This window comes from Pseudorasbora parva, chromosome 11 (assembly GCF_024679245.1).
Source record: "Pseudorasbora parva isolate DD20220531a chromosome 11, ASM2467924v1, whole genome shotgun sequence".
Taxonomy (NCBI): domain Eukaryota; kingdom Metazoa; phylum Chordata; class Actinopteri; order Cypriniformes; family Gobionidae; genus Pseudorasbora; species Pseudorasbora parva.
Window position 1 is genome coordinate 40,228,047 of NC_090182.1, and position 27,567 is coordinate 40,255,613.

Consider the following 27,567-nt stretch of genomic DNA (forward strand, 5'->3'; position numbering starts at 1 on the left):
TAGACAGGTCACATACATATAATCAATACGACCTAGGGTTGTGCCGATAGACGATAGTATCGTGTATCGACAATAGGCAGAGAGATCGCCGAAAGCTGAAGCTGTTGGCGATTTCAAGGCGATATTTGGCTCGCTCCCCATTAATATAATTTTAAAAAATATATATTAAATGAAAATATTATGATCATAGTTATTATTATTATTATCATCATTACATTAATTGTACTTATTCTGCTTAGCCTTACTATTCACATCAACATCAAAGCACGTGGTGTTGCATATATAGGCTACTGCGAGTGCAACACCACACGCTTTTAAAATGTAAAAATGAGTTACTCTTCAGTGGAAAAAATGTTTTTTTCAGAAGAGCATAATTTCGTTTGTTAAATAAGAGGCGATCTGGCGCTCGTTGCCGTTTTCAGTGTTGCAGATTTCTCCCGTGGCTTGTGCATGTGCAGAGCACTTTAATCTAACTTTTTTATTCGTTCTGGTAAAATCACTAAACAAAATGCACAAAAACTGTCCCTGCTCTTGATGTACAATCACTGATGATATTCGGTTTTAATGAGAAAAAAATACGAGGATTTAAAGTGTGCAAATCTATGCCTTTATTCACGTGAAAAATCTGGACACTCACGCTATATTGTGTTTAGATGCATCCCCTTATAATACGCCATAAAGTGTGTATCATATGCACACAAAAACCTGCGTAGCCTACCATTTGTAAGCCAAAGCTCATTTTGACGAGATTGCACACTCGTGCTATTTTTTTTACGCATTTTCGTGAGACTGTCACTTTTTAAAACAAAGTTGCCACTGATTGCTCCCCCCAACACGATAAGATCGTGTATCGGCGATCTCACACGCTGACGATATGACGATTGGAAAATTAGGCACATCGCCCAACACTAATACGACCTGTAACAATGCAATACTATCGCATACAGAAAACATGTTTTACTCATAAGTGTGCTGCACCATTCCTGTCGGATCCAATATAAAAGGAACAGAATTGTGTTTTAATCTCAATATGTCTTCAAATCCAGTGTCTGTGTCTTTTAGAAACGATCTTGCTATCTTCAGCGTGTTTATTGCTCAGTAACACAATCAGTTTAGCTCCAGGAGTCGGTGTGCGGGGCTACAGAAGCAGCGTACACATAGAGGCGGTGTTTCACCCTTCTAATACGTCATTGATTTGAAAAACCTTGTTTTCTGGGCCTGGTGTCTTTAAAAGCTTTTCTTATACTCCATGACCTTTTATATATCAAAGGCTCAAGGGAAAGTTGATTTCTCAATTCATCACCCCTTTAATCGAATCCTGCAATGGGTTGTGGGCAATATTAGCCGTTATAGTGTGCACGGATCCACACTTCGGATTCTAACCGGAAAAAGTAGACCATCCGGGTATCTTTGGAATACTCATTTCAACATGCTACAATCCAGGACACACTAATTCTAATTCCATTATTTAGAATGGAAATTATGTGAATTGGGACGCAGCATATGTCACCTGTTACTCAGCGATTGCTACCAGTCAGTGGGAAACTTCTGGTAGTCATACTGTGCCACAAACAGTCATAATGTGTGCACATCTGAATGTCTTACTCTGGTCTGATGTTGGTGCAGAAAGAATAACTGAGTAAAGTTTCTTCACTTCGACCACATTCTCATCAATCTTATCAATGCTGTTCCTGATGTCTTCAATCTGAAACAAAGAAACAAGGTCACTCAAAATGCACAAACTTCAATGACCCACATTCATGCAAAGCACATCAGAAGTATTCAAGGGCTTTAAAATATACAGAAGAACGTACCTGGCCGAAGAACTCATCCATAAAAGCAGCATTGTCCACGGCGATCTCAACATCCTCGTCATCATGATCGCATGTCTGAAACATACAACATGAGAATTATTTTGTAGTCATATTTTTTAGTACAAGTAACCTAAATACATTATACAGCGAAAGTGAAATAGGCCAGAAACAGAGGCTGTGACATGTGATGTATATTGATGATACTTAAACAGATAATAAAAACATCACAAAAAGACATAAGGAAACATCAGATGTTTTTTTTTCTAAAGATCTCATACTGTCTTTTTACAGCCCTTTATATTATTATGACTGGTAAGTGACTCACTGTCACTAATTCACCGTCTAGAAACTAAATGACAATTTAGTACAAATTTGGAAAGAGCTTTAAGCTGATTACTGATTATATATCTAGTGGAGTAACACAGAGTAACCCCTGAAAATGACCAGTAATTACCAGGCTTGGGAAATACTGAACCAATAACTGATAAAGAGCTTGTAGTGGCTGTTTACCCCCAATTTAATTTTTTGCTAATTGAGCTGGTAGTGAATTAGCAAATGTATTTAATCAATAACCCAACATAGAGCTTAATACAAAAAGTTTAAAAGCTCATGATCTGGATTTTATTATGCATTAAGGCAGTATTATCAAGTCTCAAAGTCAGCATGAATGACAGTGTTTTCTTCCCTATTGTTTCTTTCTTTGGGAAATCATTCAGACGTTTCAGTTGTAGTACTTAAAGTGGTCAATATGATGCTTTTAAATGTTTTCCTTTTTGTTTAGTGTGTAATGTGCATGTTTATGCATGTATTCGCTCTGCAAAGTTGCGACGCTCATAGTCTCCCACAAAGGGATTTATTCTATCTAATAAAGAACTCTGACCCAGACCTGCCTAAAACACCTCGAGGTCCAGATATTACTGTCTCAAACATCCACGTCATAATGTGAAATATTAGCATAATGCCTGCCCAAATGCATACACAAATAAATACTGTTTCAAAGCATTACAACCAAAGCTGTTGTGTGCTCCTAAACCTAGGAAAGTACTATTCCGACTATATAAAAAGACTACTGACTAATGAGAAATGAGAAATGCATTTTCAGAATCCAACTTCAGCTCAAACTGATACGGTAAAACCAAACAATACTATTAACTGTGTTTACAACAGCTGTAGAAGCCCTGTAAGCTGAAGCGCACAATGGAGAAAAAAACAAAAAACACACACAATGTTTGGCCATTCAAAAAGCACTGGATCTGCTGGCCAATCAGAGCACTCTGAACGATTTAGAAGGAGGGGTTTTGTAGAAATTTTCAGAAGGACTGGGACTAGAGTAGCTGCAATATACAATTATTACACGGCTCTGTGAATTCATTGATTCAGATTGGTCAATCGCACATTCCAGCGGTATGTTATTCCCAGATAACAACCGCCAAAGTGAATAACACACCGCTCATCCGGGTACTACGAGTTATCTTGACCGGTACTACTACCATGGGTTACAATTCATTGTTACATACAAATACAATGGAAGAAGACTTCAAGGTGATCACCCAAAAAGGAAAATTAGCCCATGATTTACTCACCCAAGTCATCCTAGGTGTATATGATATTCTTCTTTCAGATTAATAAAATCGGAGATCTATTTAAAAAGGCCTGCTAATCAAAACTTTTTAACGGCAGTAGTTGTAGCTCTGTTTTTGAAGTCCATAAAAAAATGCATCTGTCCGTCAAATAACGTGCGCCACACGGCTGTGGTGTGACTTAATTAACCGCCACATGGTTAATAAAGTCCTTCAGAAGCGAATAGATGAGTTTGTGTAAGAAAAATATCCATATTTAAAATTGTATAAAGTAAAGTTTCAGCTGATCGCATTCCACTTCGGGGGCCTGATCACTCTGTCGGGGTTTATTCTGCGATAACAACCGGCTGGGTGTTCATTATCCCTTACATATACAGTATGCAATTTCTTTTTTCTTTTTTTTTTCTTTTTACATTACAGCATGTTAACTTATTCTGTTACTCATAGGCGAAGCATGTGTAAGGCTGGACCATGGACTTGAGACTAGTGTGTAATTTTCTCATTCAAAACTTTGCCTGCTTCTTCTGATTGCTTTTAGAGTGAAAAGCTGCCCATAACTGCTGGTCTAGGATGAGTTGTATGCTATGCTATTATATTATAGCATATTGGCAAAAAAAAAAAAAAAGATTTGGCCAATGCTCCAGTGCGCATCTCTGTTTGCACTCTGGAGAGTGTCAAAGGTTTCTTTTTACAATGCGTTTTCGCAGCATTGAGCAATGTAGCTGTTGGTAATGGCCAATCAGAGGTGTTTAAGTAAGAATCCACTCTCCGCACATTGATTATACTGGAACTTTGTGAGAATGTGATGGACTAAGATGAGTGATGAGCTTTTGACATATAAGATGTCATCATACTTTAAGAAAATAAATATCTTTATATACTATAATTATATAAAGTTTCAGAACGGAAAACTTCCTTGTTAGTCCAAAAACAGCTTTTATTGTAGCCAAGCCCAGCGAACTATTCGTTGCGAAATGATAAGTGAAAGACCGCCACTGCAGAAGGAAATCAACGCCTACTTCATGATTGCAACTTTGGCCCCGTCCACTGGTGTGAGAGCGAGATGACGAGGAGAGAAGAGCGATACAGGATCACTGGACTAAAAATAACATTATCTTTCAAAGGATCCTAATGCTAGGAATGTGGTATTTATTTTCAACCATGTGAAGGTGTCAGTTGAGCATTATTTATTTTATATTTTGTACATTTCACGCAGGTTTTGCAAACAGACTTTTACGATATGGACTCGACAGCAATGTGGCAACATGTAAGTAACTGTGTTTATTCTAATGCCTGATCTGTGACCAGTGATTTTTGATATGTAATGATTCATATACAGTCGGATCTTCTTTTTCTGTGTCAGTAAAATAAACCAGTGTCTAAAAGATCAACATCACATTGTTTCTCTTAGCAGTATGAAAATAATCTATTATTTAAACTGTGATTAAATGATATATGGAAAGTAGGTGTGTGAACCTACACTGGTCTTACAGTTCGGTTCGATTACGATTACGATTGTAACATGTCAGCTGCGGTACCCTTATGTACCAGCAGATGGCAACTTCATTTCCATAGACTCTGTTATTCTCAAGGGGGTAATCTAGCGCTCGGAAAGCGTTCCACCCATAGATATCCATAATAAAGGCTAGATGTCTTACGGCGGAGTCACCATCGTCATCCCCGGCGGCCATCTTGTCACAGGCAAGCTTTCTGTCGGGCTCTGTGGAACCTGATGTAAGGTGAGTGATCTGTACGAACATAAATACTCGTATCTCGCTGAAATCTTCACAGATTTACAAATGGTTTGGTTTCTTACAAACGTTATTAACATGGGTACAGATCTGGGTGCTTTAACACGTTGAAATTGCAGCTTTTCGTTTAGATAAACGACTTAATTGTGCAGCTTGTGTATCACAGCTATAACTTATGTGCACGTTATCAAGGCTGAGACCACAATCGAGCTGTTGAATTATATAGGTTTATTGACACCAATAACGATTTTATGACAACCAATCTTTTGTCTAGTTAAAATAAACTTAGTTTGCATGTTTTTTTGTTTTAATTTAAAAAAATATATTTTATTATAATAGTGATATTCTTATTATAAAAGTGTATATATATATATATATATATATATATATATATATATATATATATATATATATATATATATATATATATATATATATTAGCTATAGCTAGCTCTGGAAAAAAAATTCTGAGCTGTGTGTGTGTGTGTGTGTGTGTGTGTGTGTGTGTGTGTGTGTGTGTGTGTGTGTGTGTGTGTGTGATATAATTAATAAATTTCTCATGTTGCCATTCGGTACACAGTTTTAGTAGCCTATATATTGATTTAACATAAATACCTTTTTTATTGCACCTATCTGTTCTGTTCAATGTTACTTTCATATCGAAGTCCATGGTTATAATTATTCATAAGTATGTAGTGTCATAACTACATCTCTGACGTTTATAACAAACGAAACAGTTTGAAAATCGTTTGAAAATTGATCAAGTTATGGTTATTTAAAAGTACACACACCATTAAAACACACTGTTACGAGTGAGCGAGCTGCCTGTGACAAGATGGCCGCCAGTTGCGGACGGCGACCTCCATTGGCCAACAGCGCGCACGAGACATCTAGCCTTTATTATGGATATCTATGGTTCCATTGCTAACCAAGCCATCACCTGCTGTTAGCATCCCATTGACCCATTGTCACTTTGACAGTGAATAACTTTACATCTGAGGCGTTTAAAGACTCCATTTGTCCATTGTTTATTTATAAAGAAACACGACAATGTATAAAACGCTCCATTACCTTGTATCTTACACTATCACCCCGTAGAAGCTGTTTTTGCAAAAATAGGCTAACGATTGCGTCATAACCAACGTGACTCTGTCGCACAGAAATTACCATATAGACCTGAGGAGACGCTCGCAGGCAATCTTCTACTGTCTATGAGACAGTCGGGGGGACGAGGAGACATACAGTCTGATAAAGTCAAGGGAGAAGAATGGGGAGAAGCCCATAGTGAGCCAAAAGCAACGGGAGAAAATATTTAAACCACGGGATTCAGATTTCCCTTTCCACAACTACTAGAAGACCTACAGCTGCCAGACAGGAGGCTTACGTCACATCTACGTCGTCAAGCTCAGTCTGAGCCTGCGCAGTTCGCTCAGCCATTTTCCGCGGTTGACGTCTATGGGATCGCTCTGTCCATTTCTTTTACTGTCTATGGTTATTCTTGGACTTTAATTTCCCAGTATCCTCTGCTCATTCTTAGTTAACCTATTTCTCCTGTCCTGTGTCTTGTTTTGTTGGTTTATTACTCTGTCTGTTGGTTTATTACTTCATGCCCTGTGTTCTGGATGAAGTCTTGTATGTCTGTTGGTTTTGGTTAACATTCTCTGTTGGCATTTTGAGCAGTTCTTGTTTTTCTTAAGTTTGATTCCTGCCTGAGCCTTGGATTCCCTGTTCCTGTCTGCCCTCCTTGGAGTGTATGTGCTTGTAAATAAACTGGGTTTGGATTCTCACTCCTTCTGCTGTATGCTTTCAATATAACACTAAATCATTGCAACGATTATGTCATCGATTGGTTCAATTCGATATCACAATGCATTGACGATTCACTGCATTCTCGTGTATTTATATATATATATATATATATATATATATATATATATATATTACACACACACACACACACACACACACACACACACACACACACACACACACACACACACACACACACACACACACACACACACACACACACATGTTGGTCTATGTGGTTTACAGGGACTCTCCATAGGCGTAATGGTTTTTATACTGTACAAACCGTATTTTCTATCCCCTTACACTGCCCCTGCCCCTAAACCTACCCATCACAGGAAACATTCTGCATTTTTACTTTCTCAAAAAAACATCATTTAGTATGTTTTTAAGGCCATTTGAATTATAAGGACATTTGATATGTCCTCATAAACCACATTTATAGTGTAATACCAGTGTAATACCCATGTAGTTATACAAATTTGTGTCCTCATAAACCACATAAACAGGCTCACACACACACACACACACACACACACACACACACACACGCACGCACACACACTCAGTCAGCCCAATTGTGCAAGTTCTCCCACTCAAAAAGAGGACTAAGTTTTATCGTAGATACACTTCAGGCAGAATGAGAAAAAAATCCAGAAAAATCGCATTGAATTTTAAAGAATTTATTTGCAAATTATGGTGGAAAATAAGTATTTGGTAACCTACAAAAAAGCAAGATTTCTGGCTCTCACAGCCCTGACACTTTTTCTTTAAGAGGCTCCTCTGTCCTCCACTCATTACCTTTATTAATGGCACTTGTCATCAGCGTTTTTGTCATTTTCACAAGTTTCATGACCTACATAATGCCATAGATATAAATATAATGCTATAATCAACACTTTTCACGATCAGTTAATCGTGAGAGCCGTAATAGTAAAAACATACTAAAGGTTTTTGAGAGAGTTACACAATACTATACATTTCATATGCAAAGATGTCAGCCAATCACAGCAGTGGGCGTTTACACTTAAGTCTCAAAGCAGCTAATCACAACAGAGAACATTTACACTGAAGTCTCACAGCAGCCAATCACAGCAGTGGGCATTTACACTGAAGTCTCACAGCAGCCAATCACAGCAGAGAGCATTTACACTGAAGTCTCACAGCAGCCAATCACAGCAGTGGGCATTTACACTGAAGTCTCACAGCAGCCAATCACAGCAGAGAGCATTTACACTGAAGTCTCACAGCAGCCAATCACAGCTGAGGGCGTTTACACTTAAGTCTCAAAGCAGCCAATCACAGCAGTGGGCGTTTACACTGAAGTCTCACAGCAGCCAATCAAAGCAGAGAGCATTTACACTGAAGTCTCACAGCAGCCAATCACAGCAGTGGGCGTTTACACTGAAGTCTCACAGCAGCCAATCACAGCAGAGAGCATTTACACTGAAGTCTCACAGCAGCCAATCACAGCAGTGGGCGTTTACACTGAAGTCTCACAGCAGCCAATCACAGCAGAGAGCATTTACACTGAAGTCTCACAGCAGCCAATCACAGCAGTGGGTGCAGGGATGGAAATTAGCACCCACCACCAGCCAAATGCGGGTGATTTTGAGCTGTGGCGGGTAAACTCGCTTCACCTACCGGCCACCATGGCGGGTAAATAAAAATAGCATACTGTATCCCCTTGCTGTAAACTTGCTGTTCAATGCATGCGCGTGCAGCCGTATGTCCGAATATGACCAGTCGTTTTTGCCGTCATTACCCGGATGTAGTGGCAGAAGACGCGAATAGAACCCGCGCACGCTGAGAGAAGATCCGTCACTGCGCATCCCCGAAAGCGCGCACACGTCTCAAAGGAGAGTATAAAAATCGAGTGACTCTAGACTTTTTAATCTGCAATAAACACCGCTCATTATTTTAGTTCGGGACGAAACAAATGATTGGCTGGGGCGACTGTCACTCTCTCTCGCTACCATGGCGACCACCGCTTTCGCTACAGGATCTGCCCACATGCGCGCGCTCTTTTGATTTGAGCAGTTCAAGAGGCAAGAAACCCAGGCAAAATAATGGCAGAGAAAGAGCATTCAAACTTCACAGTGCAGGGTTTTACAGTCAGCGAAGGCAAACAATGCAAAAAAGGAAGACAGTACGAGTAAAGGCAATGCACAGAAAGTCTTTAGATAAACAAAGAAATCAAACGCGAGTAAATATCTGCGTGGCTTTTCAACGATGGTGAGAACTAAGGGACCTGAAAAACCACTCATTGCTGGCTGTATTTCTGCTGGACTGGTAATCTTTCATTTTGATTCTAAATTTTTTTGGTTTATGTTTTCATGTAGCTGCCTAATATAGCTAACATAACATTCCTGAGCATAAAGTTACAATATTATACACTTATACACCATTAGTAGAGATGATAAATACTCAATATGCTTAGCTCAAGTTGATCGCTGTCGTGTTGAATTTCGCAAAATTTAACTTTAGATAACAAAATGCATGTGTAAAAGCTAGGACACTGCATCCAGGAACTTTTTTTTTTTTAGAACTAAGTTAGCTTTAGCTACTACTGATCAACAATGCTTTCATCATGGAAACTCTTACATGCAAAAAACAGTATATGTTATGAATCTTACACGAAATTCATCTTCATCACAGTATAACTGATGTTATTGGAAAAACATGATGCTACCCGTTTTCTTTGCCTTGTAAATATAACTAGCTCGTTACCAAATCAAACTAAAATATATTTTAAACTTTACCATTCTAGTTTGATAGTGAGTATTAAAAGACATCTTATTTGTTTATATTCATAATGATAAAGTAAAAAAATTTTATTACATGTGATTCTGACATGATGTCACTACATGCACACCGCTCGGCTCACGTAAATAATGCGTCTTCCAGCTGAGCGGTCGGTGTAGCGCGTTCATGTGTTTTGGGGGCGTGGCTTTGGAAAGAGCCCAGAAGGGAGAAGGTGGAGTGAATGGAAATGAGCTGTCTTTAAAACAGTCGTGAGAGGTCTACAGACACAATTTTTATACGTTCTTTTTCAGAGTACTTACATTTTAATTATGTATTGATATATAAAGAAAGTTTAAACAAGTTTGGAAAAAAAAGTTTTTTAACCATTTCCTACCTCCCCTACCTTTAAGTGAACTATATACAGTCGAGAAAGATGAGCATATTAGGTCTTAAAGGGGCAGTAGCCTTTACTGCTGTCTGTTTAATGTCAAACAAAAGGACATCACTCACTGCTCTTGATTGAATAGCTTTTGTAAGTTTAATAAGGATTAATTTTTAATTTAAACAGTTAAATATGCTGTCATTTTGCATTTGATTACTTTATTCAATTTCTGTACCTTTCTGCAGGCCAGTAGGCCTGTGCATTATTATTTAATGTACACAAGTGACGTCAAGTTAAACATTTTAGTTTGAAGTTTATTTTATACTGTGGGATGTTGCAATGTGCTAAATAAATATTTGCATAATTTGTAATTAATTTATTATTTAAAACTTTAATATTAATTAATGCAATTACAATGCCTTGATTTTTAGTAAAGTTACACAGTCATAGCATTAGGCATAAATGCAATGGATAATTGGCATCATTTCTTTCGGTGTTTCGGTTTTCGCCCTTGGTTTGTTCTTTTTTGGTTTCTGAAAACCAAATTGTTATTCCGGTGCATCCCTACTGACAATGTTCTGCTCGGTGGGCCTTTGTCGTCAACACGCTTCGGAAGATGCCAAAACTAATAGTTTCATTTTTTGTACTAAAAACCTTATACTGGAAGCCTTAAAAGACCACGAATCATCCAAATGCCACATCCAGGTTAAAAAATAAAAAATAAAGAGCGCACAGAGCCCTACTCATTTAATGAAATGTATATCACTTCATGGTTTGTGTGTGTGTGTGTAAGAGAGAAAGAGAAAATGTCAGTATTTCATTGAGACTTGAGATTAAATAAACTGCTTAAGTATTGTATAGCTTGTAGTATTATTTTTTTACATGCAGTTACACATTGTCAGTTAAAGAAAGAAAGTGGCTGGTTAAAACATTGAGTGGCTGGTAGATTTTGAAATCCATCAGCTACAGTGGCCGGTAGACAAAAAAGTTAATTTCCATCCCTGAGTGGGTGTTTACACTAAAGTCTCACAGCAGTAGAGGTTTACACTGCCGTCTCACGCTAAATCAAGACAATTATGAAAAGTCAAAATCATACTTACATTATAAGTGCACCAGAGAAAACATTATTAAACTGATAAAACAATGCAGTCCATGACAAAAACATATCCTTTAATAACAAATAATGATATGCTTTTATGCTGGGATGTGTAGCTTGTGCAGGGACACGTAGCTTGAAACCATTTCATGGAAATCTATTTAAATGTGTTTTAGCCTTCCCTGGCCTACCTATGCTGTTTCTCCCAATTGAATCATATGACTCCTTTAAAAATTCATATCACAAATACAAAATAAATAAGTCATATTACAAATACAGTTTTTTCCCCTTCATATTTTACTTATGACTTATTACTACACTGTAAAAATATTTTTTTTGGTTTTTGTTGGTTTAACTTAAAAAAGTAAGTAACCTGGTTGCCTTAAAATGTTGAGTTTATTGAAATTAAAAATTTGAGTTGATACAATGAAGGAAATTTGTTTAATAAAGAGAAACTCAAAATATTTTTGTATCTGAACAACATAAAAAATTTGATAAATCATGAAAATAGCACAATTTGGCATGTTTCACTGCATCATCAGAAATAACCCACACAATTACCCAATATGCTACAAAATATTTTAATAATAATTTAATAAAGGTTGTCGAATCTCAAAAAATGTTCATTGTATTAACTCACAATTTTAATTTCAATCACTAAAAATTTTAAGGCAACCCGGTAACTTTTTTTCTAAATAATTTTTTACAGTGTACTTATAACATAAACAGAACATGGCCTAAAACATAAAAACAAATCGCATTACTTAAAACATAAACAGAAAATTGCTTACAACGCCATATTGTTGTTTATAGCAGATGATCCTGATTAAAACAAGCCAAATCCTTACAAAGTGACAAGACAAGCCAACATGGCTCAAAAACTGGATATTTCTAGGTCACGCTTATCCGCGGCTCTTGCACACATGAAGTTATGTCTTACATGCGCAATAAAAAACACACAAAAAAAACAATTATGCATATAATCTCACTAATACTAGTAATTGAATATGTCATACGTGAATGACAGATCAGCCCTCTTGATCCTAGTCAAGTCATGAGTTAATGGTCTAGTTTTCTGTTATTAATCTGCACATCTTTAAGATTACAGTTGTTCAATTTGTCACATCACATCAACATCCGGTGTTACAGGCCTCTGCTGACAAGTCACAAGTTAAGCTGACCTGAAATACTGGCTTTAGCTAACTGGCAAATGTAGACATTTATTACATTTAATTCTTCCTAAATGGACAACACAGACAGACTTTTTTCCTTCGAAAGGAAATAAGGTGAATTGTGATTTTGTGCAATGCTACACCTGACTTGCCAACACTTTATAAAGACAGGAAGGTGTGCCTTGTGACGTTTTATGAGGAGCATGCGGAGACCAGTACTTGTTTTGTATTTTAATAATAGCTTTACTGTCAAATGATGCAATTAAACATTAACACCATCATAGAACAGAGCTTTGTGTACGATAACATTATAACTCAAATGTCAGGAGACAAGAAGGTTAAAGTCTGACGTTCTTCATGACAACACACAAGCATTTTTCTACAGTCATCAAAATTGCAGCTCTGTCACTTCACCACAGAGAAGCCAAACACACACACTCACCACCACACACATATCTTTGGATCTCTGTGAAACTCTACATGAAGCTCAGCATTTCTGAGGGAGCAAACGACACACATTCAACTAGCAAAAAAACTGTACAGTTAATTAATACGAGATAGTTTGCTGCACTTTGTCTTCTGATTTTCATTGTTTTAAGGCATACTTCTAGTCACTTCTAGTCAAACATCTGGGTAAAAAAGTTCTTTCACATTAAATCATATTAGATGTTATGCTTCATTACGCTGAAGACTAGAGCAATGATGCTGAAAATTCAGCTTTAAATCACAGGAATAAATTACATTTGAACATATATTTAATTATAAAACAATAATATTTCACATTAACACATGTTTATACAGATATCATTTTATATGAATACTATAATTGTGTGTTGTGCAAATTCACATCCATCAATATCAATATATATATATATATATATATATATATATATATATATATATATATATATATATATATATATATATATATTGTATATATAACAATATATATATATATATATATATTGTATATATAACTATTAAATATATAACAATATATATATATATATATTGTATATATAACTATTGTATATATAACAATATATATATATATAACTGATTTTATAGTTTTTAGTGTTTGAATCTTAATTTTAATATTTTCCATAACAGTGTTGTGGAAAGTTACTTTTAAAAGTAATGCGTATTGCCCTACTCCCTTTAATAGTAACTAATTGTGATAATTTACTGTATTATGTTACTTTTTCCTCACCTGAGCTTGTCTTGCTTGTTTGTTTTAATTACACAAATTTATATTTAAGCAAATGTAAAGGTAAAAAAAAAAATTATTTTGGCAAAGTAACTTATAATACATTTTTGAAAAAGTAACTGCATTAATTTACTAATGCATTACTTTACTTGTTACTTAAAAAAAAGTAATCTGATCCCGTAACTTGTGTAACTTATGTGTTACCCCCAACACCAGCCAAACATGACATGAATTATCAGTTGATCAGTATTAACCAGAATTTTGTTATTCATGCTGATAACACGAATGTTGCAGAATGATATACAAAGTTTAATACTTAGGTTTAGATGATTGAACCATAAGAGCAATATTTTTTCTTTGCAAACACCAGGATAACTATTAATGATGGTATGGTGGAAAATATGTTTACCATAGTACATTTTTATAAGAGACCATCAGCCAAGGGCTAACAAATAGGCAGTGCCATGAAAACAAGCACTTACTGAGGTTGCACTAGAGAATTTCATAGACACACTATTCCTGTGACAAAATGTAATATTACCTATCCTGCTGACAAAGACTCCTGCTCTCTTTTCAAGTTTACTTATACTATAAACAATGTGTTGCCAACCCAACGGGTTTTTTGTGAAGGTCAAAGACACACACACACAAATGCAGTGTGCTGGAAAAGCTGTGAACCGAGGTTGAGAGATAAGCCTAAAAGAGACTTCCTGCTGAGGGAACATGAGAGAGAGAAAACGTCTTACTAGGTTAAAGTATAGTGAGTTAACAGTCTACCCTGAGAGTAAAGTTTTTTCACTTGTCATACCGCTAACACTTACAGTAGAAGGCCGAGTGGAGTTGCCAGAAGGATTTAAAAAAAAAAATGGTCAAGCTCACACAGTGTTCCCGCTCAGCTGTTTAATGTCCCACAGTTCCTTTAGTGCTAGAAGAACACCAGTGTGTGTGTGTGTGTGTGTGTGTGTGTGTGTGTGTGTGTGTGTGTGTGTGTGTGTGTGTGTGTGTGTGTGTGTGTGTGTGTGTGTGTGTGTCTGTGTGTACACTTAGCCTTTAATACTCCTACATGCACACAAAGAAGAGGAAAACAGTTCAGCCACACCAAGTTAAACATTACAGAGAGACACAGATAGAAAACCCCATTTATTTAGAGGTTAGAACGATTGAGGTTTTTTTCTCAACAGGATTTCCTTTAGCACAGAGGGTCAAACCAGACGTGTCCCAAGCAGCTGCAAGTAGTGTTTTTTGGTAAGACAAGCTTTATTATTACTACTGCTCATTCCTAGGGTAAAAGATTTGAGCAAACCCCATACCCTAAGAATTAAACTTTAAGGGTTAGTCCAAAATGAAAATTCTGTCACTAATTACTCACCCTCATTTTGTTCCAAACCCATAAGACTTTCATTCACCTTCAGAACATAAATGAAGATATTTTTGATGAAATCTGAGAGCTTCTGACCCTCCATTGTACAGACAATTTGTACTAAACCGCTCAAGTCATGTGGATTAGTTTAGTTTTACAATCTCTTAATGAAAATTTTAAAGCGTTCTAGTGGTAGTTGCAAAGCTGTCAATGGAGAGAGAAATCTCTCAGATTTCATTAAAAAGATAATGAAAGCAGCATGAGGGTGAGTAATTAATTAAAGAATTTAGATTTTTGGGAACTATCCCTTTAAGGTATTTTAAGGTCTAATATTATTGCTATTTAGTAACATTTGCATATGTATTGCATGCAGGCTATATACATTTTATAATATATAAAGCCTATTATTTGATAAATACAAATTATTATAACTTATTTTTATAGTAGCTATTTTTGAAAATTTTCTGGAATTTTTTTTTAATTAATCTAGCTTGTTTTCATTTCTTTAAACGAAAAAGTTTTTTATTAGATGTACTTTAGTAATTATAACACTGATCAGAATTTCATAGTGACTTAAGAATGGGCACTATTGACTTGGTCTAGTAAGTAATTCTGCCAGAACCCCCTAGCAACTACCCAAATTACCCTAGATACATCATAGCAACATGCAAAAACACCTAGAACACTCTAGCAACTGTATAGCAACACCCTGGCAACCACCCATCTCAGGATTTTGTCACAAGAAAGTTTTGCACAATAAGTTATGCACAAGAAAACCCCAGAAAAAGTAGCCTCGAAATCTAAACGCACCCTAGCGGCAGCAAATCTAATCTGCCGTGAGTATCGTCTAGCAACTCTCAATACACGTCTGATAGGGGTGTAACGATTCGTTTTAACAATGATTCGATTCGTATCACGATATGAGGTTGTTGATACGATTCAAGGACGATATTGGTTCATTTAGAATGATACGATCCGAAACGATTCAGTGACTTGAAATCGATTTCTCTTTAGCCAAAAATTTTAATCAGTGTGACTGAAATAAATACATGCAGGTGAAGTTTCCTAGATTCCTGTTGTTTTCTTTTAAAGGGGGGGTGAAACACTCAGTTTCAGTCAATCTCATGTCAATCTTGAGTACCTATAGAGTAGTATCGCATCCTTCATATCCCCGAAAAGTCTTTAGTTTTATTATATTTATAAAAGAAATATAGGCTGTACAGAGTCTTTCCGGAAAAAACTGAGCGCCTGGAGGCGTATCGTGTGGGCGGAGCTAAAGAATGACGAGAGCGCAAAGCGGTGACGTCCTCAAGCGTGGAGAAACCCATCGCTATCGATCTCAGCTAATAGATATGATCCAGAATCATTAGGAGGCTGAAATAAATTGAACAGGAGAAACGGCAACCGCAGGACGTCCGTCTCTGTGGTATGTACTGTATTTAGTGGACTGTCAACATTTGTGTGTGTTTACTCGCAGTTTATGAGGACATGATTCGGTTTATGGACTATTGTATGCGACTAAACCTTAGCAGTAGCAAGCAAAACAGTTTTGCACGTCAGACTAGTGTAACGTTATACATAGAACAACAATAGAGTCCGTTAGCGCATTTGAATGACGAAGCACGCGATCGTGCCGTTTACTGATGTTTACTCACGCGACGAGCCAACAGCACAGACATTTGAAGCAGTTTTACTCACCGGCTGCTTCCAAAGCAGGACCGAACCTTTATCGCTGGGACCGCTCCGTCAAAAACACACTTCTTTGGTATGATTTGGTGAAGTCCTGTGACAGCAGTGAACGGTGGAGATCGACTTTTGCGTCGTGACTGAAGCGATGTTGTGAAGCTTCCTGTCATTTCTGCGTTCAAATCGGTTCAAATGCAGCGCTGCCTTCCAGGAATGCTGTGCTGAAGCGTTGAAGTCGCTTGATGTCACCCATAGGAATAAAGTGGAGCGCGGCGCCTGGATCGACTGGATCTGCACCTGAGTGTTTATGGGCGTGCATTTCCTCTCTCGCTCTAGTCACGCGCGCGCGCACCCTACCGGGAGAAGAGCCCGTACGGCCCATACAAGGACCTTCCGGTCTATTAACGTCAAGTCGACCCATACTCGGAAAAAAACTCTCCGAAACTTGTGAGAAACCGGAAGGAGTATTTTTAACACAGAAATACTCCATCAAACGTCCAACATTAGTTTTTGAAACTTTGTCTATGTTTAGGATGAGAATCCAACAACAGTTCATTTCAACAATGAAACAGCAACCCCCCCCCCCCCCCCCCCCCCCCCCTTTAAGGGAATCAGGTATCAATAATTTATGGATATAAAACAAGTAAACAATTAATGGCAAATTGTGAGATTACACTGAGAACTACGCCTACTGGAGGGGAAAGTAACCAGCGACAGGAAATATAATATATAAAACTGACATCTAGATATTTAAAAAAAAAATGTTTACAACACACGTAGGCATATGGAGTGTCAGGATCCCAAAATTGACCCATTCTTCGTGCTAAAGCTTTATGTCTTATTGCCTGTATCCACTTTTGTCTCCTTAAATACTCCTTTTTTGGGGGGTCGACAGCTTATAAAACATAGTTAGGTGTTTTTTTTAGCTTGTTTGCTGCACACCGTGTCACATATCAGCTTTCAGACATTTTTCTGTTTTTTGTAATAAGTCAGAAAAGACAAGGAGGCAGCCTCACGCAATACAAAGTCAATGGAGAGCCTTGGAGAAACCAGTAACAGGCAAGTACAAAAAACTGAGTGAGTGAGATTACCTGCATGCAAAACAGCACGGAAACAAAACTATGAGTAATGTAAATAGGGTTCGGCCATAAGCACACACGCACACAAGTTACTCTTGCCAGCCAGGGTGTTTAAGGTAATAGTCAACAAAATAAATATTTGACTGGGGCAGAGTCATCACAGAAACAAATCCTCACCTCTGACCCTGCCCATAGGATCTGACATCCCAACAAACTCAGTCCTCAATAACCCCCGCCAACAGTACTCTGATATAGCTTATCACAGAGTTTTATTGCATACTTCAGTTTGCCTGAAAAAGATCCCATGATACTGCCATAATATTCAGGGAACAAGAACAAAAACATGATGCGTGTCCAATAAAACGGGTAGTACCATGACACATCTTAGAGCTGCATGATTCTGGATAAATTGAGAATCACAATTATTTATTTTTTTTTACAAAAAAAGAGATCCCGATTCTCCCACAATTCTGAATAGACAACTATACAAAACAGTAGGGCTGGGCGATGTGACCAAAAATCAAAACCTCAATTACGATTAATGAATGATTCTTTTGTTCTTGTTTGTTTTGCCCTCGTAGTTCACTGACAAGGTTTGCACTGTACATATGTTTAACTATTACTATATTTCTTTTTTTAAATAAATTAGCACCATGAAAATAGTTATTTGAATGCATTAATGAAAGAGAGGTTGCGTGACTGAATTAGTCATAGCCTACCGTCTCTCTGTTAATTGTGAAGCTATGCATTTGTATCTAGTTACTTCAAAAGTAAAAAAATATATGCTATATTTATGTATAAATATATGCTCCTGTCTGTGTGTGCGATCTTCATGTGATGTGCAAGCTGCTGTCTGTTGACACAATGCATTCGTGTCTCAATGCATCAGCGCAGTAGCTCAATAAACGTCCAAACTGGCAAGGCCTTGAAACACATACAATTGACCAAGTTTACTGAAGACACAAGTGAAAGTGATCCGGCTTCAGGGCTCGTGCGTGTCAGAGACACGACATGGATCGGCTCTCTGTGTCACAGAAAACAGCTTGCGAGCACTAAAGTGCCATGTTTTCCATATTGATGTTATTGAATGGTGTAAAATCACTTGAATGTTAAAACTGTGAAGCCTTTAAACATACAATTGTTGCTGACTCAGTGTTTGAGTGTCCCTCTATGTTGCTTTCATGCCACTGACTGGCCATATGATCCATATGAATATCCAAAATATCCATATTTAAATTTTATAGAATAAAATAACTAGCTTCTGGCGGTCAGCAAGTCCACTGGCCTACAAGAGTAACCCCTGATGGGATGTATAGGAGCATCGCAAGCTTTGACACCTCTCGCAGATAGGGCAGGACAACAAACTCAAGAGCCTCTTCTCTTATATCGAAATCCTCCACCATTTCCTTTTAAAAAATCTTGTTTTAGACTCCAATTCATGACCGGTGTTTTGTTTTGCTCTATCCTCTGCACTTCTTCGTTCATCAATACCATAGACTTTTAAAAAAATATGGATGTTTGTCCGTGACGTCACCCATAGGAAATTGAAGTGCAGTTTTGAAGCGACAAGCTGGTCGTTGCCATCTTGGTTTACAGGCAGCAGATAAATGGCTATCCACCTGTCAATCAAAGTAACCACGCCCTTAATTATGCTGAATTTTAAGGCTTTATATAATGTAAACAAACTAGTTTACATTACATAAAAATTTAAAATTCACCCCCCTCACGGTTGTCATGAAGGGCAAAATGAGCCATATACACCAAAACCACAGTTTGTACCAGGCTGTAAACATGTTTTTTCTGCTGTAAAGCTGGGCACTTTAACATAGGGCTCAATACTATTGGCCTCCTGGAGCCTGTCCCTAGTGGCCAGTCGAGAAATTGCAGTTTAAGTCACTTCCGTATTGGCTTCAAGAGAAATTGCCGCTTGGTCAATACCAGGACTGGACTGGTTATCTGGCATTTTCCCGGTGGGCCGACGCACTTTGGGGCCGATAGGTTTTTCTTGTTTTGTTGTGCCACTGACAGCATGCAGCGACAGCGGCCCATAGGTTTGTCTTCTGAATTTACAGGCCAAAACAAGAGAGACCTCCCCTCCATATTAGGTGCTTTTTTATATTTATTTATTATTTGAGCGCGTGGAACTGCAAAAGGCGAATATCCGCACAGCGCAGCCGCTGAACGTACGCTGCGTTTAAATCCTGCTCTATGAACGCCACTTTGACTTATTTTGTTTTATACAATCGTGTGATATGGGAACTTTTACATACTTATTCTGTGTTGAATTAGCTGAAAACAGCCTCGAGCATGTATTCATGACGAGGTAAAGTGGAAAACGGCAACACACACAAACGTTTCACTTTAGCACAACCACAATTTACCTTGCAGCTACTAACAGTGAAGAAATATGGTGTTTTGGAAGAAATATTTATTTAAAAATGTTGCTATTATTACTTAAATTAATATTGCAGAATATAAATCACTTTCACAGAGGCTGTTTTCGTATTTTCTACAGGTGTTTACAATTTTTATTAATTACAAATAAAATACTTTAATATATATGTGTGTGTGTGTGTGTGTGTGTGTGTGTGTGTGTGTGTGTGTGTGTGTGTGTGTGTGTGTGTTTTATATATTTTAGTATATATGTTTTATATATTATAGCCATATAATGAGGAGCAAGGTTTTTACAGTCTATGTTGTTTACCCTGAGACTACCATGATCTTACATTTAAATGAAACTGGCCTACAGTTAAACTACAGTCTATAAAACAGCTTTAAAGTCTGGATCCCATGAATTGAAGACAAAGCTTTCTTTCCTCTTTAAAAATGTTATTAACTTTTTTAATAGATCTAATGAAATTTAATTTAATGATATCCTTATATTATTAAGTTAAATTATTAAATTATTAATTATATCCTTAATCATAGCCTCATGAAAGATAGATATCAGTGTCTTACTTAAATGATGTGTTAACTCTTGAAAAATATGATTGTTTTTAAAGGGGGAGTTTAACCCAAAAATGTGATCAAATATTCACCCTAATGTCATTCCAAACCTAAATGAATTTATTTCTGGGTAGCATAAAATAAAATAATTTGAGTCTGTTTTTCGTGTTCATACAATATTCAAATGATAGCCTAAACAAAATGGCTTGGTTACCCACATTCTTCAAAACTTCTTCTTTTGTGTTTCACAGAAGTCATACAGGTTTGGAAGGACACGAGAGTGAGTAAATGATGACAGCATTTAAAAGCAGTCAATTTACTTTACTGCATCCTAGCTCAATCATCAGAGCTTTACTGTCAAGTGTATTTCTGTGAGACAAAAAAGCAATATTATGTTTATGCATTTGCAGCAAATTCGATTCGATAAGAGATCTATCATGAGTTGTCCCTGTCCGAGTTTTATTTATTTACTCCAATTTAAGGCCCCAACCCCAGCAAAAACATTCACTGGGAACTCATGCGCCGGTTGGGCTGGGTTTGCCAGGGCCGAATTTTAGCCCCAGTCCAGCCCTGGTCAATACCCATGCGTCAAAGGTCAGGGGTTACTCTTTCACCATAACTTTTTACTCTTTTACTACCGCTGACTGTCTGAAGCTATAGCTATTTGAGTCACGCGCAACTTCGCTTCAGAAGCACATCTAAAAGAAATATAGTATGCAGGACAAAAAAACATGGTAATATTGGGGTTTATATCTGAAGAAGCATGGCACATACCATGGTTGTATCGGATAATATGATTAGATTTATGAGATGTAAGGTAATGAATGGACTTTAAATATGCACTTGATTAAACATATAACAAATGTATATGAATTACATCCTTTATATTAATACAGTTGATGTTAATGATGTGATGTTCGACACCAAGGCTTCGAAGCTTGAATAAAATAAAAAAAACGCAACATCTCACACACAGCAAAGCACTGCTTGATTCGTTTTACAATAACCACCTGATCTGTGACGTCCAAAGCTACGTTTTCACACACAACCACTTGATTGCTTCGTATTCTGCTTTCCAATTCACCTACTTATACTACGTACTAAAAGTATGTAATCTTTTTGTGAAGAAAAAGTACATAATTTTGAGTGTGTAGCAGAAAAGTATGCAAGCTTCAGGACATACTACTTTGTCATCTTTAACGGACTCTGTGGCTTAGTTACGTGTATCCCATCACCGTTTAAACTTCATCACACAATTCAAATCCTCCACCTTCAGGTTCATTTCCCACCATATCGGAGAGAAATGTAGCCGCATGTTGATCTGCCATTTGTGGGTCTTTAATGCAGAGACTCTCCTCGTATTGGCAGTTTTAAATATAATTATGCATTTAAAAGTTAAAGGTCCCATGGCATGATTTTTTTATTTTATGAGGTTTTTAAACATTAATATGAGTTCCCCTAGCCTAAATACAGTCCTCCCCAAGTGGCTAGAAATTTTGATCAGTGTAAAACGAGTTCAGGCTGTCTTTCTCTGGCTTTGAGAAATGAGAGCTCAGACGAGCTGATCTTGAATTCTCCTGTTATGACGTAATAGCAGGAAAGGTTTCCTCTCCTCTCCTCTCCTTCCTCTGCTTTGCCCACCCAGAGAATTAGTAGAGAATGGATTTAGTTTATCAGTCGCGATGTCAGCTCAGGCTTTACCAAATGGATTCAACAGCACCGCCACAAACAGTGAGTAACAGTGTTCATTAATGTCTGATCTGGGATCAGTGATGTGTAGCTAATCATTCAAGTTCACACAGACTTTCTTTCTAAATCGTTTAAAACTGTCAGTCCCGCCACTGGTGCAATAACACTTTCTCAGCAATCTTTCCCCAGCTCCGTCTCTCTCTCGACTGCCAGCGCTGCAGCTGCTAGTGATGTGTTGTTCATGAACGATTCGTTCATTTTGAACGAATCTTTAATATGACTCGAGAACGTCTGGTTTTCTCAGAGAGCGATTCGTTCATTTTGTGCTGACCGCGCATGTGCAACATCCCATATGTTCTGTACAGGGAACAGAATTGATTAGCTCATCTTTCGAATCCGGGTTTGAGTCATTCGTTCATAAAGTACCAGCCCCAGACAAGGCTATGCAGTCTGTACTGGAAACATAAATGAATCATTCTTTTTGAGTCTTCGGTCCTAGTCTCGTTCTTTTGTCACGTGAAAGCCGTGTTGGATACAGAAATATTTCATTCACAACCTTCCTCACAAACAAGGGCGTAGATTTTTTTCTTTTTAGCTAGTAGGCCTATAATAATTTTTCCTATGAATCCTGGACACACTGGGTTGGTCAGAATGGATAGGCATAATAACAGTTTATTGCCCATATCTTCTGATGATTTTATAATAATAACTATATTACAACATGCAGTCAATAATACAACTGTAATGCTGTATATGTTGTGACATGTCAGACACTGAAGCAGTGCGGTCATATGACAAAAGAACGAGACTCAGAGTCAGACCCGAAGAACGATTTGATAGAGAAGACTCGAGAGATGAACTAATCTCTTCTTTTTCCGGTGACTGCATAGCCTTGCCTATATGGGGCTGGGACTTGATGAATGAATGACTCGAAAACTAGAGATAACTAATCTTTTCTGTTTCCGGACGCATGTATAACATATGAGGCTGTCACGGCCCGGATCTGACATAACGACAAAATTAACGGGTGGAACCAGAAGTCACGAGAGGTGTAGCCTAGCTGCTAATCTTTAGGGAACAGACGTGATTAAATGTGAAATGACTAAAGAAAGAATGGTTTGGATCGGGAGTTGAGGCAAGCGCAATTAATTAATTATTTTTATTCTCAAAGTTTGGGCATTAGCATGTAGTTTATTTTTTATTCCAAAAGTACTAAATGTGTTGAAAAATAAAACATGTAACATTTCAATTAGATTATGCTTAAATGAATGAAATGACCTGAAAAAATATTTGTTCATTTTGCTGAAGGAGATTCAATGATCCTAGTCAGTAAAATAATCCGAACTTCCTATCACTAGCAGCTGCTCCTGCTCGCGCCTGACTAAACCACGCCCCCTCCGCACGTAATCTCATATCAAATGCAGATGTCATCCAATCACAACAGTGGGTGTTTTCACTGAAGTCTCACAGCAGACACGCCCCTTGAAACAGAGCATTCATACAGAGTGCTAATATCAGTATAGAAAAAATAACTTTTATTTATAAATTGACATTTTTTGAAGTAATTAGTTAAAACTATACTAACAATATTAGTACACCCCAGGAAACATTATAAAAAAATAAAACAATCCATGCCGGTGACATTCTGATAGCATTTAGATTACCCCACTGAGCCCAGTTCATTCACTATGGTACCAAACAGAGATCAAGTTAGAAGCGACCAAACACCTCCACGTTTCCCCTATTTAAATACAGTTACACGAATAGTTGAACAATGAAATATGATGACTTAAAATAAAACGTGCCACTTTTCTAAGCGGATTAAAAAGGAGAACTATAATGTATGGCGCTTCTGAGAGTACTTCGACTCGGCGCAGTAAAAAGTCCCGGCTGAAAAATCCTCCCTCACATCTCCCCCTATTGACAGAAATGAGAGAGGGAGGGGGAGATGTGAGGTACTCTCAGAAGTGCTATTCCGCCATACAGTATAGTTCTCCTTTCAAGATTTGGGACATACTAATTCTTATTTTCGAGTACTATTTAGTACTATATAGTATGCGAATTGGGACACGGTGATTCAAATAATGCAAACCTCTTGTGCCATTTCTAGTGTCATTCGCTTATTTGGTAAGAATAAATCATAGTATAAAATATATATAATATTAAATATTTAAATGTGTAGTTTTGTGCATGTTGATTTTGTATTAATTCCCGGTTTACAGGCACTTTGTTCTCTAATGAGGTTTTATTTTGCTCATATATGCATACATGATCCTTAGCTATTTTTTCACAAATGTATTAATACAATGTGTAAATGCAATGACATGTGAAAGATTTATATTTTCTTTGCTTTATATGGTTTTCATAGCACAAATTATATTAAATGGTCCAACATGGCTGGGACACAAGGGCGTCTTTTTCCACCTTTTGACCAAAAAAAGATGTCATTAGTGTGCACAGTGTTGAAAAGCTTCTTTGAGTAATGACCCTTTTTATGATACAGTTCAGGGGAAAGCCCTTGAAGGAAGTAATTTTGACTATCACTAGTTGATCACTTAAAGGTGGGGTAAGTGCTATCTGGTAACCGTTGTTGGTATTTCAAATCACCAAAACAAACACGCCCCTACCCCCAAAAGGGTGAATTGTGAAATTTCACCGATATAAAAAAAAACAATTATTTACTTTTCTTTTTTTACGCATTTATTAATATATTTTTGGTGGGGCCAAAAATTTGAACTACTGGTGAGGCCAGTAGAAAGAAATCCTTAGCGTTGAGCCATTGCATCTGGCTCAACAGGAATTTTATGTTTAGATTTTTTTTTTTTTTTTTTTTTTGATGATTAGCTGTTCAACGCATTGTAGATATGATGTATATATATATATATATATATATATATATATATATATATATATATATATTATTCATAAAACATGGTAGTATTGATTATGTGCCTGTAAAGATGCTACATATAAAAAAAATAGGACCACTTAAACACATCATGTAATAAATTAAATAAATTATGTTCGCATTTAGTTGGTAATGTCCAAAAAGCATAACGTTTGTCAAAACAAAACTATGGTAGCACCATGATATATGAGCAACCAATGTACACATCCAAAAAAGGGTAACATTTTTACTTTTTAGTAAGTTTGGCTACAGAACGGAAGGCAAGCTTCAGCTTGGTCTATATTTATTTTTCAATAAGTATTTGAAGATCAGCATCCTCTCCCTCACCCCATCCCCCATCTTCCCAGAGGCCTGTGACCCCCTCCGTGAGTCAGATGACCACATCAGCTGTCCAACACTGTCTGCCCTCCTCTATTCACTACTTACTATATCTAATATGACCTGTGCTTCCTTTGGTGAGCAATTATTGTATAATTCATCCACACACTCTATTAAACTTCTGTATTATTCCTCTTTTGTGTAGCAGTTACAGTCGTAAGTACAAAAGTTACAAATGTTCCTTATTCATGCTGTGTATACTGGATCTGACACGGAGGTTTTAGACAAACTCCATTATGTAATGTCATTCCCATACACGAGCCCATGCATGTCGCGTTTACTTCACGAGAAATATTTAACCACACGCTTACCGCCTTTAGTTGTTCCAGTCGGTCCTTCATCGTTCAATATTGTGGTTATCACTATCTATAAAAATAAAATAAATAAATAATAAATAGGACAAAGTCAAATCAGACAGAAGAGTGTGTGTAGCAGTGGCTGCTGAGCGGGTCGTCAGAAGTCTGGATGTGTCCTCCTGAACTCCGACTATTCCTTCTACGGTGAGTCTTGTTATTCCACCAAAGGTCCATGCAATATGGCTGCTCTTCTCCAAACCAGTAGTTTTTTTTCCTCTAAATCTATCCGCTCAGAGGATTAAAACAACAGTTGTGTTCAGTCTGCTTAATCTGTCTTCCTCCCTCTCCCTCTCTTTTCTCGTTATAATCGGTCTGAAAGAGCTGTTGTCTCACGCATGCTCTCTGAGTCTCTCTGAGTCTCACCTATACCCGCTGCTCGGCACTGGCGGTGACGCCCTGCGCGCGCCCGCGGACACCTGTGTGCGTGCAACTCAAGTGCTATTTTTTAAGTTTACTAGTAAATATTCTATTTGTTGATAAGAATTCGACTGACGCTTAAGTGTGTCAAGTAAGTGAAGATCAAATATGTGGTCTAGTCAAGTTTTACTTGTAAAAAAATGACATTTTTTTTTAATATTAAAGACTAAACGAAGAATAGTTCACCCAAAAAGGAAAATTGCCCCATGATTTATTCACCCTCAAACTATCCTGGGTGTAGGCTATATGACATTCTTCTTTTCAGACGAATACAATCAGAGTTATATAAAAAAAATCCTGGCTAATCCAAGCTTTATAATGACAGTGAACGGCAAACGCTTTGAAGCTCAAAAAAAAGTGCATCCATCTATTATAAACATACTCTACAGCGCTCTAGGGGGATTAATAAAGGCCTTCTGAAGCGAAGTCAGGGGTTTTTGTAAGAAACATATCCATACTTAACACGTTATAAAGCAGACCGCTTTCTGTATTCAACTTATGAAGGAAGTGTAGCCTAACGTATCTCACTGTCTAATGTGAGCTATCCAATTCCGCTATTGTATTGGGCGGAAGCTAAATATTTTAATTTAGAACGTGTTAAATAAAAACATGTTCACTTCAGAAGGCCTTTATTAACCCCGGAGCCACGTGGAGCACTTTTAAAATGGATGGATGCACTTTTTTGGGCTTCAAATTTTGGGCTTCCATTCACCGCCATTATAAAGTTTTGAAGAGCCAGGACATTTTATTTGTCTGACAGAAGAAAGGATGGCTCGAGGGTGAGTAATGGAATAGTTTTCATTTTTGGGTGAACTATCCCTTAAAAAGGCACGTGTGCGTTAAACATTTTTGTGATAACTGAAAAATATGTTTTATATCAAATTCACAGAGAATAAAAAGGAGGTGATTACAAATATGTCTGTTTCCTCCTTAAAAATGAAAAATTAAAGTTATTTAAAAAAAGTCATCTTTTTTTAACAATTAATTTAGTAAGACTATGTAGTAATACTTTCCAATAATGTTTAATTTGATAACATAAATAAATAATTTATTATTTATTAGTTAGTTAGTTAGTTTAAAAATTACAGCTGTTCATTGTTTGTTCAAGTTAATTCACAGTGCATTAACTAATGTTGCCAAATGCAACTTTTGATTTCAAAAATGTATAAGTAAATGTTGATATTAACAAAGA

At 37.1% G+C, this 27,567-nt stretch overlaps 1 protein-coding gene across 10 annotated transcripts in view; it reads right to left on the bottom strand.

The window, feature by feature from the left end:
• The window catches only part of stx3b (syntaxin 3b), a 61,357-nt gene extending 35,005 nt beyond the window's left edge, over positions 1-26,352 (bottom strand). For 4 of the 10 annotated variants that reach the window (XR_010908410.1, XR_010908409.1, XM_067457938.1 and 1 more), the window contains exons 1-3: positions 25,914-26,348; positions 1,815-1,889; positions 1,606-1,705 (exon numbers count right to left, since the gene is read on the bottom strand). Coding sequence is in view for 8 of the 10 variants with exons in the window: in XM_067457938.1 (XP_067314039.1) it covers positions 1,606-1,705; positions 1,815-1,889; positions 25,914-25,943 (205 nt within the window). In the remaining 2 variants the exon portion in view is untranslated. Of the gene's footprint in view, positions 1-1,605; positions 1,706-1,814; positions 1,890-25,913 lie in introns of all 10 variants that reach the window. The other 6 variants (XM_067457941.1, XM_067457942.1, XM_067457939.1 and 3 more) reach the window with 2 other exon arrangements.
• Positions 26,353-27,567: the final 1,215 nt, after the last annotated feature.